The 26394-nt window shown below is 28.1% G+C and overlaps 1 protein-coding gene across 2 annotated transcripts in view; it reads left to right on the forward strand.

The window, feature by feature from the left end:
* Positions 1 to 26394, forward strand: part of LOC109602459 (transient receptor potential cation channel trpm) — a 106762-nt gene that overhangs the window by 11668 nt on the left and 68700 nt on the right. For both annotated transcript variants that reach the window (XM_049961415.1, XM_049961416.1), the window contains exons 2-3: positions 2169 to 2292; positions 10010 to 10045. In XM_049961415.1, coding sequence (XP_049817372.1) covers positions 2263 to 2292; positions 10010 to 10045 — 66 coding nt within the window. In that variant the 5' untranslated portion in view covers positions 2169 to 2262. The remainder of the gene's footprint in view (positions 1 to 2168; positions 2293 to 10009; positions 10046 to 26394) is intronic.

Consider the following 26394-nt stretch of genomic DNA (forward strand, 5'->3'; position numbering starts at 1 on the left):
TCACCGTGTTTATTATCAAGCATTTTTAATTTCATTGAGTTCACCACGGCATAAAATTGATTGAAGCACTTTACAGCGAAAATCTAATTTAATGTTCCTATTTAACTACAATTTGTATGTAATTTTTCATGATAAACAAAAACAATTAAAAACGTCATTTGTACATTTATGTTGATTATGAAGTTTATTAACTACTAAATAACTACCACAAATCAAAACGAAACATAATGGAAATGGACTATTATGTAGTTGTTGAACAAATTGTGGAAAAATTAATTTTGTCTTCCCAATATATTTTTTTAATTTCTAGACCCTTTGCTGATTTCATAGGAACTACCTTTTTTCAACTTTGTATTAGATAAAAATTAATGAAAACAGCTCTAATAAGACATTTCCTGAGTATTTCCTTCAGTTACATAAAATTATTTAAATGAATAATTGTTTAAAATTAATTCAAGTTTATTTTTACATCAACTTTTTTAGGTGTGTAATAAAATAATATTTGATGTTCGTATTTGCTTAAATCAACTTTTTCAGGATAAGACCAAAAATCCTTATTTTAATTTTTAACAAATATAAATTAATCGAAACAATTGTAATAAGATCTGAGGAAACCTAAAATAATATTTTATTCATTATATTCAAGTAAATGTAGTTTTGAATTTGATAGTTTATTTTTAGTATGAAGTGTAGTTGAAAGTAAATACAAATAAATAAAAGATGAAACGTATGTCGTTGATTGAGTCGTCAGTTACCAAATGCACTTTTAACGGATTTTGATGAAAGCCGACGTGTCCTTAGTTTTGTTTCGGCTTATCATCAATTTTCCCAGATACGTCATGTGATTTCAAATGTTTAACCATTGTCTGATTTGTGTGATTTTAACGCAGCACTTTACAAAAACATGTTAAAATCTCATGCTTCAATATTGAAAGCTATTTTTATAGCTGGTTAAACAATAAAATTAATTTTGACATAACTAATTTAGCGACTAATTAAGGGCAAATTCAACACACAATTTCGTTTTGAATTGTAATAGATGCTTTGCTAATTTCATATAAATTCAGACGTTTCTTTATTCACATATAATTATATTTACTTTTACGTAAACCAGCAGTACGTTTATTAATACGACCATGAAATTAATATATTTGTATTTAATGAGAAAATGATAATGAAAAATTTACAATTTACGTTCCAAACCCGATAACAAAATTAAACTGCTCCTATCAATTACAAAACTGCTGATTATATTAACATTTTTTGAATTCTATTTATGATAAATTTGATTGTGTTTTTCCATGAAATTGAAACATTTGTAAAACTTGTAAACCAATATGTATGACGAGTGACGTATTTATTAATCATCCATTTTCATTATAAGAAAAACACGAAAACAATCTGGTAATTATGAATCCATATTCATGAGCAGTTTTTCCGCCAACATATTTTCTGTCATTATATTGTGTGAAAATCTTTTAAAATTTACCAAAACAACATAAAATTGGGAAAGCCTCGTTAAATCATGGTTTTCCATTAAGCCGAACTACATTATTTTGGGGGCAAAACAGGTTTTGGGGCTATGACTCGGATGCATGCGGTCGCAACTTGGTGTGGATAATTAGACACTGTCTCAATAGTTCTCTTTCTCTCTAAGGGCCACAAAACTGTTTACGGGTCCCTCTAGAATAATTTTTTTAAACTTAACTAACCAGAGTCAACTGTTACTATGCTTGGCGACATATTTTGTGAGATATAGTCTATAATTCTCTGATAACTAAATCAGTATTTTGTTACTCCACATATACAAAAATAAAAGAGTCCACATTTTACCAACCTAGACCGAATTTTGAAAATGAAAGTTTTCCAAAAAATATATATTTATGAAAGATATATTTAATCTAACACATCTGGTATATTTCGGGATAATTAATATTGTTGTTTATGAAACATAGATAATATTATTGATAATTTATTTTAATACCCAAATTTTATATTGACTGAAATCATTTTATCAATTGTTAAAATCAGAAAGGTCAAAATTGAACACTGGACATTTAAGTCAGCTGAAATCAAATAATTTGGGACTTATTGACATAATATCTTGTAAATAAAAAAATATCCATTTTACTTATAGCATCCGTGATGGTTTTAATTTGTTTCAGCAGTGCCACCGCCACATATACAAGGTGGACCAGGAAACAATGGTAGAAGCTACGTCATTATTGGCGGTGTTGTCCAGTGAAATCACTCGCAGTCAGCATGAGGAAGTCAAAATTGCATTCGAAGACGGTAAGTTATTTCAGGATGGTTCTACACCTCTTGGTATCAACTAACAATAGAATAGGTTGAATGTATAATTGAAAGTGAATGGTTTTTGAGTTAGGTCAGTGAAGTGATTAATCAAATCTATCAACACTTATTCCGGTTTGACGGGATGTACAGTCTTCATTGATTTGAAGTAGTAACAAGTTAAACAACCTAAAACAACATAACATTTAAAACACATAAGAACACTGTATAACTTATTAGCAGATGGAATTTGATTATTTTTGAATAAATTAACAAATTACACAATAATTAAGATAAGACTACTGGATAGATAGACGTTGCTGACATTTGCTTTTATCATTAGTGGTTTACCTTCACCACCGACCGGATGGTGAGGGATGCGTCCCAGTGATTTAGTTCTTAACTACAAAAGAAAAATCTGTAATCATTGATGAATAAAACCATTAACATAACGCAAAAAAATTATTTGAACTGCATTTTAAAATTATTTTGCAAATAGCTTAGGTCCGATCCACTTTGGTATTGTGAAGTCGTGGCTGATCACAATATAAATCGTACACATTTATAAAAATTCCCGTCCTAACGGGATAGTTTGGGGAGCGAGAGCCTTCATCAGATGGTCTTTACATACGTTCACCTGTCACGATCTCACCCCTTTTGGTACGGTCGTCACGTAACTAGTCTCGCAGACTACACTTGATGAAAATTTCGTTCAGTTTGCCGCGAGCTTTGCCGGAAAATATGTCTAGATGCCTTTAATTCCTTTCTCCGGCCTGACAAGTATATCAAAATGTGTGTAGCTACGATAAATTGCTCGGAATTTTGCCTGAAATTAATAAAGCGCACCAAATTAAAATTAAAATTAAAAAATTATTAGATTTCCATGAACTAGTTACCATTTTAACTATATATTAGGAAGAATAGAAAACAATTAATTGCATATCTTTTTTAGAATTAAATAATCAATTACATATAAAAGTAAATAAAGTTTCTAAACTAGAAATGAGTATGTTAAAAATAGTTTAATCAATAAAGTCATGTGAAATAAATTAAATATCTGTGATTAAATTTGTTAAATTTAGTATGAGTTAACAGTTCAATACACCACTACAAATTTAATTTAATTTATATTTATATGTTTTTCATATAATACATAATAATATTCATAAAAATGTGTTATACTGAAAACTTTGATCTTTTCTCTCTCATTAGAAATTAAATGGCACTTTTAAGGATATTAATATTAAAAGTAATATAGATATTATTTTTTAATTTATTATAAGTAGTTCAAGGCGTTAAGCAATATGGCACAATACTACATCTGAATTGTTATAATTATGATAATTACTAAATTTTACCTATTATTTTTAACATAAGAAATTTTCCAACAATAGTATTACATATGACAACTATTATATTACCTATTTTACCTATTAATTAATTTCATTTTAAATGTATTGTGTGATATCTTAATATACATTAGAAATCAAAGCAGTATTTTTTCTAATCCATTAAAGTTAATTAAATGAAACAACAAAATGGAGGCTTTTATTTTATCTTTTCTAATTGTAAGTGTAAATTTATCGATACGTAACAAAAATGGACAATTGATTAAGCCATTTAACAAATTGGAAACGAGGTTAAATTTAATTTGTGTCTTAAAAAACGCATATCTGATTTAAAAATTATTAATACCATATTTGCTTCCATCGAAATTAATAACAAGATATTTTAATTCTATTGCAATTTATTCATGATAAATAAATTAGAATATTCGATTTGTTTACACTATTTGGCGCTGATTACGAAAATTTTTTAAAAATTTAGCTTTGATCTTGACCTTATGAATTTGTTGATTAAAAAGTCTTTGACTTGCTGTCATAAATCAACTTCAATAATTGTTGGCAACCGGTTTTTTAGAGGCAGACGATAAAAAAATGTTTGTTTTTTTATTTTAATTACTGTATTAAAGCAAACAGAACTGACCTATCGTTTATTTTAATTTTACGACGAAAAATAATCGTTTAAATAAACTGGACTGGAGGCTGGAAAATTGTTTTACATTTGGCACGGCGAATTATTAATGCCATACTTAACACTAACCTTCATTCTTTGCATTTGGAAATACTTAAGTGTTAAAATATGGATAAGAAATTAATGGATCAATTCTCCGTGTTAAAACTAAATAGCCAATTAAGTTTCACTTTGTCGCACAAATTTATGCTGTTATTGAGGCTTAAAATTAAATTAACTTCGATCAATTTGAAAGTTCAGGTACAAGCTAAACATAGTTATGGATTTCTGAACGAATGCAGTTTTTGATGTTCATTGTTTGCATATAACCTTTAACCTTTCTGCCAAATCTCCGTTTATGTTCAGAAGTATATGCCCGTGTCCCGTTTAACGTTCAACTGAAACCACAAGGTGAAAATTTTCATACAAATTTCAGGCGTTTATTAACCATTTAAATAGAGTTTTGTACCGTAACGATGCAACACGGTTTATCGTAAGCAGATAAAACATGATCGACAACAGGGCCAATTTAATGAATCGCTGGCAAGCTTTGAGAAAGCGGTGGCATAATTCAATTTTATCTAATATGTTTATCAGCATAAACGGTTTTAATTGAGTATCGGTGTTACGGGGGGATTTACATACACACAATTGGAAGATAAAATAGCCACTCGATTTACGGCCAATAAACCTTTATTAGGAGTGGACCCACTCGATTTAGAACACGTAACTTAAACACCAGTCTTTAATTAATCCCTACATAAGCCACAGTTGCTACAACGAATGGTATCGATAAACTTCTTAAATTAAGATTAACTTCCTAAAGTATTTCATGATATTTGGAATGGGAAATGTCTACGATCGATAAACGATCGTTCAATCCTCTCCTGTTGTTTTGTGGCGATGAAACAATTACAATTCCAATTCCTGTTTATCCTGTGATTATTATGATTTAACGATTAACCGCAATCGCCGATTATGGAAGCGATTATCAAGATTATCTTACTATTTCACTATTTCATGACACCGGGCATTTAATGGTATAAGCAACAATTAACAATATTATGTATTAATATGATAATTTCTTAGAAATGTAACTAACTCATTATCTAATGTTTTTACAGCAAGAGTTGATCATTTATAGTTATAGTAATAATTTTATATCCAGAACTGACACAGGCATATAAAAGAAGTAGACTCCAAAATACATTTTTTATTAGTACTGCTTGTTAATATTTTATTGCTATTCTGATAGGAAATTTTGCCAATATTAGCTGTTAAATTAAAAATTAGCCAAGGGTCTCCATTAATTTACTGGAAATAATTAAAGAGTCTAAAATGGCCTGATAGTTCAAAATAGTTTCAAGGAAGTTGGGTTAGACTGAGCCATAATTTTTGGTATCGTAAATCAATTCATAGACCATTAAACGATAATTTTCTGGATAATATGGTTACCGTAAACGTAAAGTATTACTAAAATGCAAATATATACTTTTTTACTTTTTATTAATTAATACAGAACAAATTGTAGGATATAGTTTTTATACGTAGTGTTGACACCCTACATATATTTGTATTGAACCAGAGTTTTGATGTTTTTCAGTTGCATCTAAGTGTTATTTCTACGTCTTTTTTGACATCACTCATATATAACTTTTATTTTAAATTAACTAGGAATTATGAATAGTTATTAGTTTATAAATTTGCTTAAATATTAGCTATTTTATGATACCAGATGTTATGCTTTTTATATTTGTACTCTTGGATAGTGTCTAACCCATCTAGTCATTTTAGATTTCTTAATTATTTCAAGTACATTAGCCTTGACTAGCTTATAAACTGATTGATAATTTAGATGAAATTACGTTTTCTACCAAAATAGCTAACGGTTTAGTGTATTAGAAACATGTCCGCAACATTGTTAATTTATTGTATAATTAATAAAGACACAATCATAACTATACCGCGTCGCAAAATTATGGAATACTTTTTAAAATAAACAAAAATGAAATAAGTATGTTGCTTTTCTTATATTAGATCTTTTTTTAATAAATTAAGGATACATTTGCTATTAGAGAAATAATTAAATATAACAAAATTTTAACATTTTCAAGTTAAGCTTATTTACTCTAATTTGGAGTATTTCCATGACGTGCGTTAACGACCTTTTGACAACGCTTCATACTTAAAATTAATGTTCTTATGACATCTTGATCAATGCCCTTTCAAAATTCCTGATCTTTTTCTTTAGTTGGTTTAAAGTGGTGGAAGTTGAGTTGCTCTTCTCATGTGGTCCCATAGGTGTTCAATCGGATTTAAGTCCGGACTTCTACCTGGCCAATTCATTAGCGGAATATTTAGATCGTCAAGGTAGTCTCTGACAATTCAGAGCAGTGTGAGGTCAAATATTATCATGCATAAAAATAAAGTCTTCGTCAATAAATCAGTCATTAAACTTCCTCCAGCAATGACCACCAGTTCCGTATATGGCTGCAAACTAATGCCTCCCAAAACTATTACCGATCCTCCACCAAAAGTAGAGTTTCAGCTGTATTATATTGAGCGTAACGTTCTCCTGGTCGTCTATACATTTCTCTACGACGATCATTGATTCAGCTTCTCCTCAATGAAAGTACTTTCGAGTGAAATTCAGTCGATCCTTATGATGTGTTGCAGTCAATAAGGGACCTGTCACAGCATGGTACGGGGTTATATTGTCTTCCATTAGTCTTCCCCTTATGATTTTCTGACTTATTCTTACATTATAAGTCAAGGAAAACTGTTGCTGCAGTAAAGTACTGGTTACAAATCTTTGTCTAAGTGCTTGGATTCTTAAATATCCTTGCATTTATGATTATTGCTTTGTTATAATTATTATTTTGATTCAACAAAATTACTATTATATCCATAATAATGAACGATCAAATAATTATGGGCACAATCCCAGTAAAAAACTACTACTTCCACAGAATTATTAAACGAGTGAAATCCAACACATTACCAAAAATGCTCACGATTCTACGAAACAGCAATCGCTCATAAAATGCATATTCTTGTGTAAATGTACAAGATAAAAAGGGGAACATTTTCTGTATCTGAAACAATAAATATCAATAAAAGTCAATTTTCCAGAACCTGCAACGGCCAATGTCGGCGAATGGCCGCGTTCCTGTGCCACTTTGTAATGGAATTTCTTTGATCGTCTCAAAAGGAAATTAATTTCATTTCCTTGATTTATTTCCAGGTTTCTTCGCGTTCCATTTCCCTGCCAACTATGACAGACAAACTGATAATGGAAAATTGTTGCTTTTGTAATGCAATATACGAAGACATAACTTCGTTTCGAATTCAAGTCTGGTCGGCTGTTACTTTGACAACTTTGAAATATTCCTTCCGCAAAATACTATTGAATTGTGTAACTTTTCTATGCACGAAGAACATTCGCACAGTTCAAAATATTGTCTCACTGCTCGCAGTTATGTTAATCTTATTTTGATCATAAACTCCTTTACTTCCCGATAGATTTTCCACAAAAAAAATATATTCAGGGCTATATCGTTCTGAAACGAATGCAAAATAAGTGCTTTAATTTAACGTCCGACAAAAGGATGAGTGCCTTTTTAGCCAGGGGAGTGAGTTTCTGATTTTCTTTCATGTAGATGACCTTTTGGCACTGAAGCAGATAAGAAAGACGACGCACTGGCTTTGATCATTTTAATTTGCGTAGAACACGTTAAAAACTTGGAACACCGAAAGAGACTCTGTAATTGACCCCTCGTATTTCTACTTCGATTTTGATCAAAGGCTGAATTGAATGTTGGAGGACCGTTTATCAACGGTATTTTGAGTTTGTTAATTGTGTAAAATTGTTTGCCTAAAAAATTAGTATTTTAAAATACTAATACTAAAATATTTTGTTTATGCGATTTACTATTAAGAGTTCACACAATTATTATTTTACTTTTTAAATATGATTGATACTATATGTTCATTAAAAAATTTGTAAATCATTTAAGTAATTGCTCAAAAATTAAGTTAATGTATATACTTCAAATTAAATAAATAAACTAATTTTATCCAAATTTTGCTTTGATTTAACTCATGTACAACTGGATTTTCAAATTATATATTTTTATAATTTTCATTAAACTAGGTTATTTAACAAAATTTACAAAAATGTGAGTTATGACAACGAACTCATTTATTAATCATTGCTACCGTTCTATATTTTACAAATTTACACTTGATAAGGAAAATTAAATATTTAATAGCTTTTTTATTCAAATGTATTTTTAAGTTCTTGAATAATTGAAATACAATATATGGTAACAAATAAAGTCAAGTAGAAAATTAAGGAGATCGAAATCCGTTCATTTAATTGAAAATTCAGTTATGTGTAAAATATTGGAATATTCATTTAAACTAATGAATATTCAAATATTTAAATATAAAATAATTTTTAATTAATTAAAAAGAAAACATGCAATAATTTAATTGGATTAGATCAATTCGTTATTTTATTTAAAGCATTACTAATAATTGAAATCTTGAATAAAATTGAAAAGTCGAAGTAATTTAATGTGCGACTATTAATATTGAAAAAATAATAAAATCAATTTCCTAATTAAAAAAAAATCACAGAGAATACGAACCTGCCTTCTATTTTCACTACAGCGTAAAAGAAGATGCCGATGATAAATGGATGGATGGAAGATTAATTAAGAGGCCGAGTCAGGAAAATTATTGCCGAATTTTATTCAAGAAAAGTTCGGAAGCCATATTCTCCGCCCCACAATAATTCCTTTTGGCACAATAACTTCCAATTATCTTTTCATTGTCAGAGATTTAATTAAGAAAAAGAAATATGGTATCTTATTTAGCATTATCTCGTTTTATCGCAGCCCGCGGCTCTTCTGTCCGTTCATAATTTTATAAAGTTCAATTACGAGATGAACGGGGTAGTCTACACGTGATTTAGGAGTGCGAAACCTGAACGGATAATATTCGGATGATTTACATTGTCTTCGGGGACAGGGGGTGATTTGTACATATTTGTTTCTTGTCTGTGGCTTCGTATTCCGCTCGGATCTTTTTTTAGTTACTTCAGGACCATAGACAAGCCATTTTTCATTCGAAAATCTACATTCGGACGTGCGATGTTTATTGGAAACATAAATTCACGGGTCCGTGAAGTTATTTTGTGCCAAATAAAAGGAACGAGGGCAAATTTGATGGTTATAAAAAACTCACGGACGCCCGGCATTTTACAATTAGATTTATCGGTTATGTTGATTTAATGCATCGGGAAATTTTTCAATTCGATCACGCAAGCGACCAAAATTGAACCATTAAACGAGGTAAGAAACAACATCTTTACGTGTAGACTCTTCAAAGACTTTTTTCAATTTGCCCCATGAATTAACTCGAGCTTGACCTTTCCAGTGTTCGATGTTTGGTATGATTTTATGTGGAATGTAATTTTATCACTGTGTAACCCGATATTTTTCCTACTTTATCTTGTACTCTTGCGACTGCATATTATTTCAAACAATAGATTCTATTATTACCAATAATATGCAGGTCGTATTCTTGAAAGGACACGTGTCAACGATTAAGGTCAATATTTTGCTCCCGTTGTACGTTGGCATGTTAATTTTTTCCACTGTAATGTATGTTATGTGTGTTAATAATTTTATATTTTCAGCATTCATATGCATATTTGGATAAACCCCGCGTGAAAGTAAGTTTGGTGTTTTGCTAGTTCATGTCGTTTATGCTCGAAGTTCTGCACGATAATCATATTTATGTTTAAACATCTATTGTAGCCTTTTATGATCCATTAAAGACCAGCATGGTGTTTTGTTTATTAAAATTAAATATTACAATTATGTTATCATTGTTTTTCGTTCAGTTGGCATGTATGTACATATGCTAAAATTTTACAATTAGCTGCTGAATAGTAATAATAATAATAACGAAATGGATTGACTCAAACACGTACAATTACTATTTATTTATTTATGTTCAATTAAATCCCATTATGTGAATGACAAATTTAATGATGTTATTACTGATTGTTCCCTAGAATATTTCGCAACATTTTTATAGAAATATTATCCCATCATTACAATTAAAATTAACATTAATGTTAATTTTAATTTAGGAAATATTTTACTGTAAAAACAATATTCATGGAAGGAAATAAAAAGGTTTAACGTATGTCATAAAAAATTAGATAAGCTTTGTGTGTTACCTTAGAGTTTATTAGGAAATAGTGTTTATTTATGTTCTGTCACTGCAATTGTTATAAATCATTTCTTAGAATAATTTCCCATATTTTAATGGAATACAATGATATTGAACAGTGTGCTTTTATTTATTTCAATTTATGATTTTATAACGTCCTAAAAGAATTTTTAAAATTCGTTTATTAAGGGTTGATTTTCACATTATAAAAAAAACTACACATAATTCTTATACTAATACAAATAGGCATTCAAATATGTTTTAATGAAATACTATTTTCTGTGTTTCCTAGAAATTTTCCAAATATCACTAGAAAATTTGCCAAATAACTAAAAATAATTTAATACGTAACAAATTATATATTCCTGGACATCTGAATTTTTACGATATTTTAAATAATTCATGATTTCCACATGAAATATATTATCTCAAAATATTAAGAAAAGGAGATAAGTGTCCCTGTATACATGTTACATAAATTTAAATAAGTGGGTTTTGAAATTTTACTATTAAATCTTATAAAATATAAATATTTTTGAAGATTTTAATTTGTTCATACATATTCTTGTTTTAAAACGTTTTACAAGTTGTGAGTGGCGCTATTATTATCGCTTATACATCGACAAATATGAAAACGCGGCCTACATATATCCACATTTATCTTATTGTGCTTACATGTTTATTAAACAACTCCATTGTGTACTCAAAATGAATCTTTCAACTCGCCATAAATTTGTTGGCCATTCGAGTTTCAGGCAACGGCACAAAAATGACCTCTCATTGAAATAAACCCTGGAAAGCGTCCCCACCATAAAGTCGGAAAAATACAATTAAACTGCCAGAATGGAGTTCCTGGCACGGTCCTGGATCACTGGCAAACGTGTTCCATAACGTAATGTACGTTATTAGACACGTGCAACGTATAAAATGTGCCATGCCCCTTATTGAATTCGATTCGCCATTTTTCCACTTATGCGCTTCATAAAAGAAATGTTTGATCCATATTCGCCTTTTTCGATTTGTCCCCGAAATTATTGTCTAATTAACTCGGGAGCATCTGGCCTAATTATGTTTATTAACCTTCCAGACGTATCATCCAACAGGCGACGGATTTTAATAAGGAACATTTCATTTCGTCATTATTGGTGATACGAAAAGTTCCAGTGGTTCAAATTAGGACGGCGTGCGAGGAAGGCACGCTCCTCGAACGGACGACAACGTGCTTTATAACGTAATAGGCGTTATTAGACACGTGCAACTTGTAAAATCCGAGTTTAGTGACTTCCATTTTCTCTCGCAGTTGTTATCTTATAATAAGGGAGTTGAGAGGATAAGCCAGAAACACCAGACCTATTGATTGGGTTGGGCAGAACCATTTCCGTTAGTGATTTATTTGTTATTAATATTTTGATTAAAAACATGCAGGTTACTAACTGCCTGAACAAAGACTGGGGATTTAACTTGTTACTTTTAATTTTCGTTTTTGACTAATTTCATCTGGTTTGTAAATTTATACACCATTTTTGTTTCACATTTTGGCTATAAAAAATCGAAAAAACGACATTTTCTCATATATTTTATTTTTTTCAAAATATTTTACTCTTCGGTGCATTAATAAAGTAAAAAAATTAAGATTTCCAACAGAAAAATTAATTGTAAATTTGAAAAAATGGTCATTTTATATTATATGACTATTGTTTTTTTCAAAAAGTTTATTAAAAATGTCTTTTATATAATTTCTCAATTTTTTATGAAAAAATAAAGTTTCACGTTTTATATTATAAAAAATCAAAAATCAATATTTTTTCATTATTTTATGTTCTATTTTTACGTGTAATGAAAAACTTGTTTCGTTCAATTGAAAAAAGTGAAGATTTCTTAGAGAAAAGTTAATTTTAAATTTGAACAATATATATTTGAGCTTTTTCTTGAAATTTTTATGAATTTTTTTTTTTATACTGTATGCATATTTTTTTCAGAATATTTATCAAAAAAGAAAAAGAAAGAAATAGAAACTAACCAAACTTAAACTATTTTGTTTTCAGAAAGTTAATCAAAAACAGAATATTTAAAAAAAAAATAGCATTACCGTAATTTTTTATTTTTTTAATATGCTATTTTTGATGAAAAATAGGTATATGTAATATATTTATTTTTTTTTTTCATAAAAAATTTCAAGCAAAAACTAAAATTAATTTTTGTCTAAAGTATATTAATTTTTTTTACTCGATCAAAATATACTCTTTTAACAAAATTGTAAACAATTACCAAAAAGAAAAAACTATTAAAAAGTAAAAATACTTCACTTACATTTTATCTATATTTTTCACCAATTGTGGAAACTTTACAGTAAAATAATGAAGGTTCAAATTTATTAGTATTAAAGAAAATCAATAGAAAATATGGATTTATTTTTAAAAAAGGAATGCAAGTTGTAAGGGAACTTTTTTCAGTCAAGGAAGAAATATAAGTCTCATTAAATTGCTTATGGAACAACATATTTCAGTTCTATCAAAATAAATAAAATCATGACCGGAATGAACCGGTCAATTTGAAATGGATGAGCCACTCTTTGTAAAAGAAAAATATTTTCTGTTTATATTAAATATTTAAAATATATATTAATATACAAATGTAGCACCTTATTAATTATATTAATAGAACAATTTTTCGAATGGAGAATGCTTAAAATAAATTTATATGTACTATATATAAATATTTCAGAATTCAAGGAATTTAAAAAAAAAAACTATAATCGAGACCATAGTAAAATAGTTCCAGTGATCTTGACATAATAATTAATAAAAATATATTACAAAACACGTGTCTAATTTTAAATATAATTTGTTTTCAACGATTTCCACAAATAGCTTATTGACAAGTTTGCCAATCTCCCCGTCCCATTGAACTTAGTCAACAAAATGTGTAATCACGGAGCCAATAAAAGCGTACAAACAAAGATTTCAGTGAACACACGGCGTTTCACCAACTTATTTTCAACATCTCGATAAGTACACAAATAAACAATGAGGAAGTCGCATTTACAAATCGCTGTTCAAACGCATCACCACATTGTTACGGCTAAGTGGCCCATCATGACAATTAATAATACATCTCAAACGCGATAAAATCATGTCATTCACGCTGATGTTCTAATTGCCAGTCGACAAGCTGACGATATCAATTTATTTTTTATTGTTTCCTATAATGTTTGTAAGTCCGCTGGCAAGCAGACAGTCTCGGCCAGATCCACTCATCGGTTGGAGAATGAGTAGATCCCGCGAACAACAGCGTCGGGCCAGAAAACCCGTTAAACGTGACAAGTGCGGCCCGTAAGTGATTTGTTTGTTGGTTTGGCTTGTTTTCCTTTCGGTCGTCGGGTGGATGAAGAGTGACGGGAGTCGCTAATTATGTAGTTGGTCGTTCTTCGTTTTGGATGAGATGGCGTTCACCAAGATGGACCTACGACACTATTCTCACATGATCGGCGACAGTTTCCAGGAACTGTGTCACGACGTATTCGGACACAAACGGAAGAATTCTTTGGATGAGGTACTTGCTTTTGCACAATGAAACATATATTTTCTGTAAAATATTTCTTTTCACTTATTCTATATCTTTTGTAGACACAGTTAATTTCTACTTATATTTACTTTGTTAAGTATTTCATTACAAAATAATACAAACATACGATCCTATTTCACAATCAATATTTGCTGTGGTCACAGATTTTAAAATTTTTGGGAGCCTTTCTAGTAAATCCTAATAATACTTTAGAATAAATCTTATCATTATCGCTTAACAAACATAGAGCTGTTTACTGTTAACTATCAGCCGAGTACTCTCAGTTCACAATGAACAAGTGTCGGCGTAAAGTGGTGCGATCTTAGATCAAAAATGACTCTAACCAAAAAGGATATACAGCAATACACCAGGAGAATCCACGGCAGCTTTCAAGAGTTGCATCAGACGGTTTTTGGATCCAAACGTAAAAAGACACAAAACGAGGTAACACAGATTGAATATATTTAATGTGTAAATTTGTGCAACAACTCGTGTAACATATAGCAACAACAGAAATATGTTGACGAGGACTTCTCAGACGTTTCAGTCCTTTATATCTTGATGAGTTGATCCATTATCAAATAAACGCACGAAATGTTTTTTATGTTGCCACTTGTTTTATTATAAATATTTACCCTTCTATAATAACTCTATTTGATTTTGTTGACAATATGACGCATTTATGATGTGCACATTTCCGAAACTTATAAATTATGAATTTGGGGAATAACCAGAAAAAATATGGTCAATACTTGGTAACAATATTTTTATTTATTGGGTGAATATATTTAATAATTTACATTTTTATCTTGTACAAACGACGATTATCTGAAATAATCTTTGAAGGTGTAGTAAAAATATTAAACTAAACATAATCTTTATTAAATCGATACTTTTTAATATGTTTTACATAATTACGTATACGTTGTTTATTTATTTATCATTTTTATTTGTATTGCGAAGGTTAAATAAAACTTGCATGTTATTTACAACAATTTGTATGAGTTTTTCCTATTGTTTATTTATTGTAATATGGAAATTTCTAATCTGTCTTAGTCAGATTGGACATAAAATTAGCTAAATCTGTGGCGCTGAAATGAATAATCAATAGAAAATATGTTAAATTATTATTCAATGTCATTTAACAAATATATTCTGAAGGTTTTAAGTATTCAATATATTGGTTCTATCTCCTGATTTTTATTGGACATGCAATTATATTATTTAAATATATTAATTTGGATGTGTTGATTTAATTTGTCACACTTTTATAGACATTAAATTGTCAGTATTTAGTGTAATCTTTACATAAGTGATGTGATAAACGACTGCTATTGATTTAGTACTTGAAAAATAATTTGATTTTAATGACAATTATAATTAATCGCAATTAAGATATTTCAAACCTACTTTTCTATTAATAGTCGTGAATATGTAAAAAAATGCTGCCTTTTAGAAACTAATTCGTTTTTAATATTTATTTGCTAATTAAAATTTTTCGAGCGCAATTATAAAGTAAAATTGGCCATAAAACTTTTGAAACGACCGACATTTACCGAAGTCACTCAATAAACTTTTCTATAAAATAACAAAAGCACGCCATATAATAATCAATAATAAACCTATTATAAATAACGGGGGCATGTTTTATATTTTATTATTTTGGCGATAAATTTATTTTGTACATCGTTATTACATTCGTACTTTTGCCGTTTATAATTGGATTTAACCCAACAATCGGTGGTCAAGACAACCCAATATAAATAAAATATATGCCATCCGTATTCCATAGAGTGTGACAGTAAACAGATACAGGTCGAAATAAATTACAGTATTATATTTTTATGCACATTGTTTGTATAGTGGATAAAAAAAGATAACGTGATTGGTCCCCAATCAATGTTACATTGTCACTATTTACTATACAATAATTATATTGTAAACAGTCTCGGTTATGAATAATTTATCGAATTTCTCTGATAACCGGTAATAATTCATGATCCTCCAAAATACATGTGTACACAGCACCGTAGTCGCATGCATGTATCACACAATATGTAAACGTAACTGTAAGCAAGAAATATCCGATAATTATTCGTAAAGATAAAATTAATTTATGAATAAGGTATTTTTAGGAATAATATTTTATTATTCGTAACTGGTTGATTCCACATATTGATTGGATATTTTCGTCTTCTAGATTGTGACCTAGTAATAATTGTTACTTGATACTGATTGACCATAACATATTTGACGTTGTTTTTTCAGTTTTGGTTTTATTCACTTATAAAAATATTTTATTGATTGAGTGTTAATTCATAAAATTAAAAGACTTATTTTTCTTTTTTATTGTTTATTAATGTAATTTTAGTTAATAATAATAATACAAATATATTTTTTGAATAATCCCTATGGCATAATCACGAAATATTTTGTTTGTATGTCTATTTTAAATTGACCTGTCCTTTCTGATCACGATTTTATTTATTACATTTTGATGGAACTGATATATGTTTCGTAAATAATCTCATTAGACATACGTTTGTTTCTCTACTGAAAAAAAATCTGTCAGCTTATGAGCCTTTCATTTTTTTATACTTATTTTCCATTCTTTTTATAACGTGTTCTTTAATTACGATAAAAATCAAAAAAGTTTGGTCATTTTTTCAGTCCTTTATTGCCAATTTCCCACTATTAGTTGAAAATGTAGTTGACAATATAAAAAAACTATTTAAATTTTAACTGTATATGATATAATTTTTGTTAATAATATTAATTTAATTGTCTAAAAAAGTACTTTTTTATTTTCGTTTAGAAATGATTATTTTTAATAATGAGTTATTTTTCCTTAGAATTTAACATTAGAATATTTTTTAATAATTAATATCAATATAAAAAAACATTATTTTTGAAAATATTAATTTCACAGATTGACAAGTTAGTTTATAATTATTTTGTATAGAATATTTAATATATATTTAAAATTTTAACAAGAAAAATATTTCACTATCGTTTCCATCAATATACTGTGTACCATACTACTGCTCCATAATGAGAAAGTTCAATGCAAATTACTTACTTGTAATCATATACAATGTCGGATAAGTTTCGAAAGTTGTTCAAAGATCCTAAATATTTAATTTAATCTTGAAACTCATTTCGGTTTTCAGACTTTAAACCCTCATGAATAATCTTACAAATTTCTAGTTGGAGCTAATTTCAAAGATAAATTAAAAACTATTTTGTAACAAACAAAAGAACGATAGTTGTTTATGTTTCGTTTTATAAATTAATATCCTCTTTGAATATTAAGAACCATTTCACACCAAACAAAGGAGTAATAACACATTTTTCTTGGACATTTTTAGGGGTTAGAGACCGTGCTTTTTGTACGTGATTAATAAAATCCAGGCGACCACCACTTAAATTATTTATTTGAAAAAAGACATGAAACTTTAAAAAATCCGAGTACGTAAATAAACATTTTATTAGGGCTTCGTGTTTATGTGCATTTTAGCAAACAATTCTTCACAAATACCCTTCGAAGCGGACTGGTAGTTTCTATAAATAATCTATCGCATCGGTAAAGCGATTAGAATCAAGTAAATGTAAGCCCAACTATTTTATTGGCCCTCAATCGGAATTAATCACATTTAAACCGTACGATTAACTAAAACAATCAAAGCGCAATGGCCGTGAATGGAACGGGCTTCGGCATAAAAATAAATTTAGTGACGTTCGCCATTTGTTCGAAGGTAATTCGACAAAAGAAAAATAAATCCATCAAATAAAAATTAATCCGAACACTACTCAACTTAATGATCTCTCCCAAAGCGCCACTGGATGGTCTGGATGGTAAAAAGATAAATTGGCTGTCGCAGAAAACAGACACATTCGCGATTCCTTCTTATTATTCCGTAATCTTCCCGTTCAGGTGAAGTGTTTTTTATCCGGAACGTTTCACTCTCGGGCACTATCGTCCAGGTTAAATAATACGTTTTGTGTTTCGTGTGTAAATTACGTTGGGCGAGGCACAAGGCCGGCAGTTCAAACTTGATAAATAATCCATGGAGGTTACAAATATACAGGTCTTCCGGTACGTTTACATCACTGGCACGAGAGTTTTACTTCGTTCTGCCACGTATATTATGTATTATATTATATTATGAAAGTATGATGGGGGACCGTCCGGTCGGTCGGAAATTTTAATTAAATGGAGTATTATATTCGGCCAGCACAGTTTTGCTCTTTTAACTGTTAATTAACTAGACAAAGCACATTACGTATTGTTTTGGTAATGAGTTTTAATCATTTACTGTACCTTAAGGTAACAAAGGCCTTAAGGCTTTGTTTACCATTATCAGTATTGCGATTTAGATGCGCACAATGATTGCTTGTATATGTAGAATATATGTACTTTGAGTTGAATTGCTCATTAAAGATTAGCATAAACTTTATTTTAGTCTATTTTTTTTTTCTATTTTATTATTATTTAGAACCACTAATTCTATAAATTATTTAGAATATATTCTGTAAATTCTTAAAAAGTTTTCTATATTTATGCTAATATAAAAAATATTTATGACTATAATCAATAACCCTGTGATATGAATTTTGGGTTATTTAAATATTCTATAAATTAACTTTAATATACCTTTCTTTTGCTTCGTAAAATTATTGAATTTTATTTTTGTGAATTATTGTTCTTATTTATTATTATTTATTATTTAGAACCATTTATTTTTTATATAATTATTTTATTTATTTATAATATTACATATTTTCTAAAAAATTTTCTAAATTTCTTGAAAATTTTGAGTTGAATCATCTGTAACATGATTTTTATACACATTTTTTAAATTTCATATTTGAATTTATGACAAAACTATTTAAATTATTATTTTCTCTTTTTTACTTCTTAATACACATTTTTAATTTACAATTGGAATTGTTGATTTATTACCATGTTTTTTCTTTTAAATTGTTTATGCTCAAATAAAAAAAATAAATTTATGTATAGGCAATAAATACGTTGTTTATGGTAGGTAGGTCCTAAAAATTTCCCTATCCTTTGTATATTTATTTCTTATTTTTATGTTTACTATAAATTAAAATGTTTAATCCAACCAAATCATTAATAATTATAGTATTAATATCTTTTTTACATTTCCTATAGTGTTAAGTTAAGTGTTAATATAAGTTACGGAATGAAATAAACAATAGTCATGCGCACTGCACTGAAACTAAAGATATAACTACCATAATATTTTTAGATAAATATTAAAAAATATATAATTATTATTATTATAATTGGTATTATTTACCTTAATTAAATAAATCCTTTCGAACTTATCAATAAGAAAAATTTTATCCACTCTCGGTACTCCGCACCTAGTTTGAATGGAGTATAGAAAGATTTAACAATAACTATCAAATATTGCTTTATTTTCTAAATATTCTCATAAATTCTAAATCAAATAAAAAAATATATTCTTAAAATACTTTATATTTATATAAATTTTCCATTCACTAATTACATTGTTGTCTTCCTAGCTTATGAATGAAGTTGTGTACTTGTGTTTATATTTCTGCATTATTTATTCTAAAAATAACATTTATTTATATAGTTAATGAACTCTTTGATTTTGGTAGATTCTTAAAGGTGTTTGGAATATTTTTAATAATCACTGACTCGTATATTTCTTTAACTTATTTGTATTATTATAAATAAATTTATAAATAAGTGTTTAACGTATTTAAATAACAAATTAGTATATTATTATTAGTCATTAATATTTTTTAACACAGTCCTCATATTTCCTAGAAATTCAAGTTACAATAACAACAACAAGTTGCATGATTTTCTCAAAATTCTGCTTCATAAAAATATCCTCATTTAAATTAATATAAATTTTCTTTTTTAAGTTCTTTAGAAATGTTTACTGTTCTTAATTAATTATACTAATATAAAAAACATATGTGGTCAAAAAAAAACACTTCAATATACGAATTATATTTAATTGATTAGTATTATTATATTAAATAAATTAACAAATTTATAAAGACATTTAAGATGTCTAAATATCAAAACTAAAGTAATATTTCTATTAGTCATTAATAATCATTAGTACAATTTTCACACTTCCTAGAAATTCACGATTTAACAATTGAAAGTTGTCATTTTAAATTAGCACGTCATAAGCCTCGTGTTTAAGAGGTGTTAATAACTTGTAACTTTAAACCATTTACTTAAAAAAAAATAATTTGCTGAAGTTGTGTACTTTTCAGAAGTGCTCGTAACTTCTTTAAGTCCTATTTAGGTTTCAGTTAAATAGGATTTAGTATTTCAATAACTAATTTGAACTTTTTATACATTAATTACCTAATTAAATAACTAGACGATGTTAATTTACGTTATTAAAATAGCATCATAATTTTTTAGACTTTGGATAACCAATAAATTAATTATATTTTATTATTATGTGTTTGTAATAATAATAATTATTAATACACATTATCGTATATTTAATTATAAAAAGTTGTATTAAGGAAAAAATTATAAATAATATTTACATAATAATACAAAACAAATATATAATGTAAATTTTTAATTCTCTTAAACACATTAAAATCAATCAGTAGATAATTTATATTTGTTATTTATACTAATATTATAATAAAAATTTAATTATTAGTTGTTTTTTTTAATTTACTAAAAGCTGATAGTACAGTAATAAAAATAGTCAATTATTTGCTCGCACTCGTCATTTAAAATTGTATAGTTTATTTCGCCGTTTTATATCTGTTTTATTGCAAATTTATACGGTGGCATAAAATATAAAATAAATTTCAAATACAATTCATTTTTTTTGCACAGGTGCAACGAAAATTAAAACTAAATCGACTGGACATTTGTTTTGGAACTTAATAAATTCACTTTTTCCGTTTTAATCGGCTTAACCATCAAAAACGCGACCCACGAAAACAATAACTAAAACTGTTTCTGCAAAAGCAAATGGCCGTGTTTATCGCATCAGAATGTTAATTATTTCGACCGTCATCGCAGGATTATTTGCCTATAAAGCGGCATGAGTTTGCGTGTTCTTCCTCCATTTTTTTTTCTTTCGGCCGTCTGAATGCTTGTTTTAGATTTAATTAAGATTTTATTAGTCGCGTTTACCCTTTATTTTTTCATTTTCTTGCTTGATGGATTCCCAACCGCCACGAGAAATGTTTTGCACGAATTAAAACGTATCCGTTTTATTATCTGAGTGTCGATTTATGCGTACTTGATTGATCCGCGGACAACAAATTTACTTTTTCCGTCTTCATAATACGTAAACACTCGTAAATTTCGAATGTAATAAAACGCAAGCAGAGAGCGGTAATTATTTGCCATAAACAGGACGTCAAATTTTAATTGAGATGAAAAGTTGATTTCAAAACTCGTTGCTAAAATAAACTCTAGCGTCATCGTTTGGAAGTTTCGTGTAAATAAAATTTTAAACACCCAACTATCCTTTGGGTGGCTGGTAGGTCCTCAAACAAAAAAAAAAACAGATTCTTGTTTTTCAATTTGTAAATGGAAATTTTGAATAATTTCTACGAAAATCTTTGTTTATTCGTAATTTCATTAAATCGTTTTAATTCAGGTGTTCGTATAAATTCAAATGAATCTAGATTTATTTGTTTGGTCAGGTTGTAAACTAGAGGCCAATTTGCTTAAATTAAGCCTTGATTTCGTCGCGCTAAGGTCATTGTCATGGTTTTTTGGACCCAAGCCTTTCCTTTGTCTGCGTACATTAATTTCGCTAATTATTTTCGACCGTTAAGCGATCTCATTTTTATTTCTGTTTGCCGTAAATATTTATAAAATTTACGATGAAAATGAAACAAATTATTGTCATGGATTAAGTGGCTAGGGTTGGTTGTCTGGATAGGGTCGGATATTTAATAGGTGCATAAAGTTAACATTCAGGACGTAGTAAATAATTCACGTCTGAGGTCGCGACTTGGGGAGTTTTGCTACAAATTATTTAGAGCGAGCGCTAAAGTAGGTTACCCAAAAAGGTATGGCCCCAAATTTCCGCCACCATCCCTTATTACACGCTAGAAACGAACATTACCACCAGCTTATAGTGGGTTTTTAATAGTTTAGGATTAAAAAGAAACAGAGAACGGCCGATGATCAATTAATCTTGTTAAGATTGTATAATTAAATATTTATTATAACATTTTAGTGGTAACTGGTGCATATCAAATGTTCCACATAACATATTTGTGTAAGATTATTGTTGAACGCTACTATTATCAATTTAAATTTTAATAATTTTTATGTTACGGTTAATGTGCAAACTTTGCTAGGTCATAAACTAATTGAAAATGCAACTTCATCTAAATCAGCAATTAATTTATAAACTAGCCAAAGATCGAAGTTTATGTAGTTAAAATAATTAAGAATAATCCAAATGAAGATAATTTCTGATACCACAAAATAGACAATATTTTATAAAATTTAGCGACTAGAGAGACAAAACTGACAAAAATAACAGTTCGAAATGATCTTGGCTTCAACACCCGGCCAGTATTTGTCATAATTATAGCAACTTATTAAAATATATTAATATATGAGCTGTACTTGAATTGAATACCAGTGATTATTATTTTTCTGTTATTCTTGTGTCGATTATGCGACTGTTCAGTGGACAAAATTATAGTGGTAGCTACGGAAAAATTTGTCCGAGTTCAAATAAATTGGAAAAAATCGATAACTGTCAATTCAATCTTATCATCAACTGAAATTAAAGCCAATCTGGAGGAAATGAAACTTGCTAAAATCAGTTCCAGGTCTGTGAGAAGATCATTAGTGTATGGGGGTTTGTATGACCCTAGATCTATAAGAAAAATCTTCTGAAAGTCCAATTTTAACTTGCTTCAGGATGTGATCCTGATCACTGGACCACAGAACGGTGGAAACTAGTCGTTTTTAATTTATAAAAAAAATATATGATTCTGCTTATATTAAACGTCCTACCAGGTCAAAATTATATAAAAAGTTGTTATAGCCATAGTGAAACATGATGGTGATTCAATTTTGCCATGGAGATGCTTCATTTCTTCTGACGTAGACCCAATTAGACAGATTTATATAGAGGGAAATGTTAATCAACAATTTTCATCTCTATATTGAAGAAGTCATGCGCTTAATAACATGAAAACGATCCCAAACATAAATAAAAAATTGTGCTAGATTTGTTAAAAGCAACGGTGTTTTGTCTTGCCCGTCTCAATCTCCAGACATAAACACTATAGTAGAAAACATGAGGGATCACGTTTGTAACAAAATTCGACATAAAAATTAAATAAACATCACAACAATTCAAGAAGCTTTATGGAATGTATACTTGTCATATATTCGAAAAATGGTCGAGTCTATGTCACGGAGATTGGCAAAAATCATAAACGAAGAATAATATTATACAAAGTTGTAATGTTAAATTAAATAATACAAAATTAGTTGCTATATTTATGTCCAATATATGTAATATTTTGTAGAATAAGAATATACTAGTTTTTATAAAACTGTATAAAACAACAATAGTAAATTATTATTATTTTAATAGTTCACATAAAATAAAAGTATTCTGGCTAAAACATTTAACATTTTAAAAAGTTGCTACAATAATGGCCACTATTATACATCCTATATTTTTTTATATTCTGTCTTAATAAAAATTATATTATTTTTATTAAATAATATTCAATTTATAAAAATCAAATTAGCCAGAGAATTGTAGTTTTAAACTTAAAAAATATAAACTAAAATATTGGTTATTTTTGAATGCCAAAAATTATGCTTTTAACATTAGTCAAACTGTCATGGATATTTTATAAATTATTTATCTTAGATGTCTTCATTATTTCAACTATATTAACTCAAATCCTCGATTAGTTTATACAGTAATCACTAATTTAGACATAGTTATTAGTTTTTGAAATAGCCAAGTTTGGATGTTAGCCATACCATAGGCATGATAGTGTTGCGTTTCACTTAATATTTTTTTTGAGAACCAACTCCACGCTCCGGCCGAAAGCCGCGTCACCTGGCCCCGTACCAAAACCCATCTCACACACGTAATGTATTTCTGGCAGGACGCGGGAGACATTTTTCTGAATGGAGCGGCTGCCGCGACCAGAACGTTTTCCTAGACATCAGCTGTCTGGCGGCCTTGGAGCGTGTGTGTATGTGTATTTTAAACGGCAACGAAATGAACGCGCTTGACAGATAAAAGACACGCGCCATAACTACACCTCGACATTCGCACCTGATGGCGGTAATGACATTCGTGGCGAATACATTACGTGTCTGCGACACGTAATCGACGACACAGTTTAAGCGGAATGTTTGCACTGCAATCAGGTGTTTGGATATTGATTACGTTGGAAATTCGTGCCACTCGAGTTATGTCCGATGGTTTTTGATTTGATTGGGACAAATTTCGGGTACAAGAATACTAACGCGAGGATTTATTTCATGAAAAACTGTACTTTAAAATAAAAGCAAATTGCAAAAGAACTAATATAAAAGCTGGTAGAAACATATATTATGAATATTCGTTGATTAAGTACCTTACTAACTTTTAAACAATTTTTATATTAGAAATATTTAGTTATGTATGTAAAATATTTTAAATTTGGATACTTATTTGACTCAATCATAATTAAATACCTCGAACATTTAAATTTATAATATAATTAAATAAAACATTTAATAAAGGTTTGCATGTATTAATTAACATAATATATTTTATGTTAATTTTAAATTACAGAATACATCTAAAAATAGATTTGCTTTACAACATTTATTCATTTAAAACAGTGGAAAACCGAAAATAAGGCTGAACGAAAATATGGAAATATTTTATAAAAATATCTTAGTTCCATTTGTTGTTGCTTAAATCATTAAATGATGTTTCCATACTTTTATTCGTTAATATAAACTAATTTAATGTCTAACATTAAAATTACATCAAATATTTTATGAATTTATGTATTTAATTAATAAAAAATATTAAATTTTAATTTTACAAAATATATTTAAAAATAGATTAAAATAAATTTAAGTTTCTTGTAAAGTTAACTTAATAATATTTAATGATAATAATAATGTAGTAGTAAATTTGTGGAAATTGTGTATAAAAAGTGACGACAAATGTATAAAACCTTTAAAATTACATTTGATATTCCTTACATTATTAAAATATGTTTCGATACTTTTATTCAATCATATAAGATGCATAATTAAATATAAAATATTATAAATATTATATAAAATATTTTATAAAGACTTATAGATACTTAATTAACTAAAAAATAATAAATATTAATTTATAAAGAGATTTAAATACATTTAAATTTTTGAAAAGTTTGCTTAATAATGTTTATCTATTCATTTTAAATAATGCGATAGTAAATTAACGGAAATTTTATGAAAATTTAACAAACAAAGAGAAACTATTTATATACATATCTTAAAGTACCATTTGTTATTGCTTATATCATTAGATTATGTTTCCATATTTTTATTCGTCACTAAACTAATTAAATTGTCCAATACAAAAATTACATCATTTTATGTTTATATTTAATTAACCAAAAATATTAAATTTTAATTTTCAGATATAACAAGATTTAAAAGATACATGAATGAAAGGTATTAAAAGTACATGAAAATAAATTTAAATTTCTTGTAAAATTGACTGAAATTTTATTTGATGTTGCTCACTTCATCAAATAATGTAATGTCTCTAATATAAAAATTACGTCAACATATAAAAGACTGCTAAAAAAGGATAACTTAAGTTTTGTAATGTTTGGTGAATAATATTAATCTTAAACTTCAAATAATAATTGATTTAAAATAATATGTATCTTGTATATAATGTTATATATTTTTTGTGTTAAACTTTGACCTGAAAAATATGTTTATAATAATTGAGCTAATTAATAATTAACTAAATTAGTTCACATTAGTGTCAAATATAATAATGATTGCAGTAATTTACTGTGTGATCAAAGTATAAAAAAATAAAAAATTGAATTTATGTACTGTGTTTTTAAATAACATTGCATTATTGTCACCATTCAAGTTGGACAGAATGACAAGTAGTAAAGTTGTTACTTAACTTTATCGAAAATTTAAATAAAGATTAATTAATGTAAATACTGCAACAATATGGTGATATCAAATGGAATATTTTAAATGTAAATATTTTGAAA

The sequence above is a fragment of the Aethina tumida genome, chromosome 1, assembly GCF_024364675.1.
Source record: "Aethina tumida isolate Nest 87 chromosome 1, icAetTumi1.1, whole genome shotgun sequence".
Taxonomy (NCBI): domain Eukaryota; kingdom Metazoa; phylum Arthropoda; class Insecta; order Coleoptera; family Nitidulidae; genus Aethina; species Aethina tumida.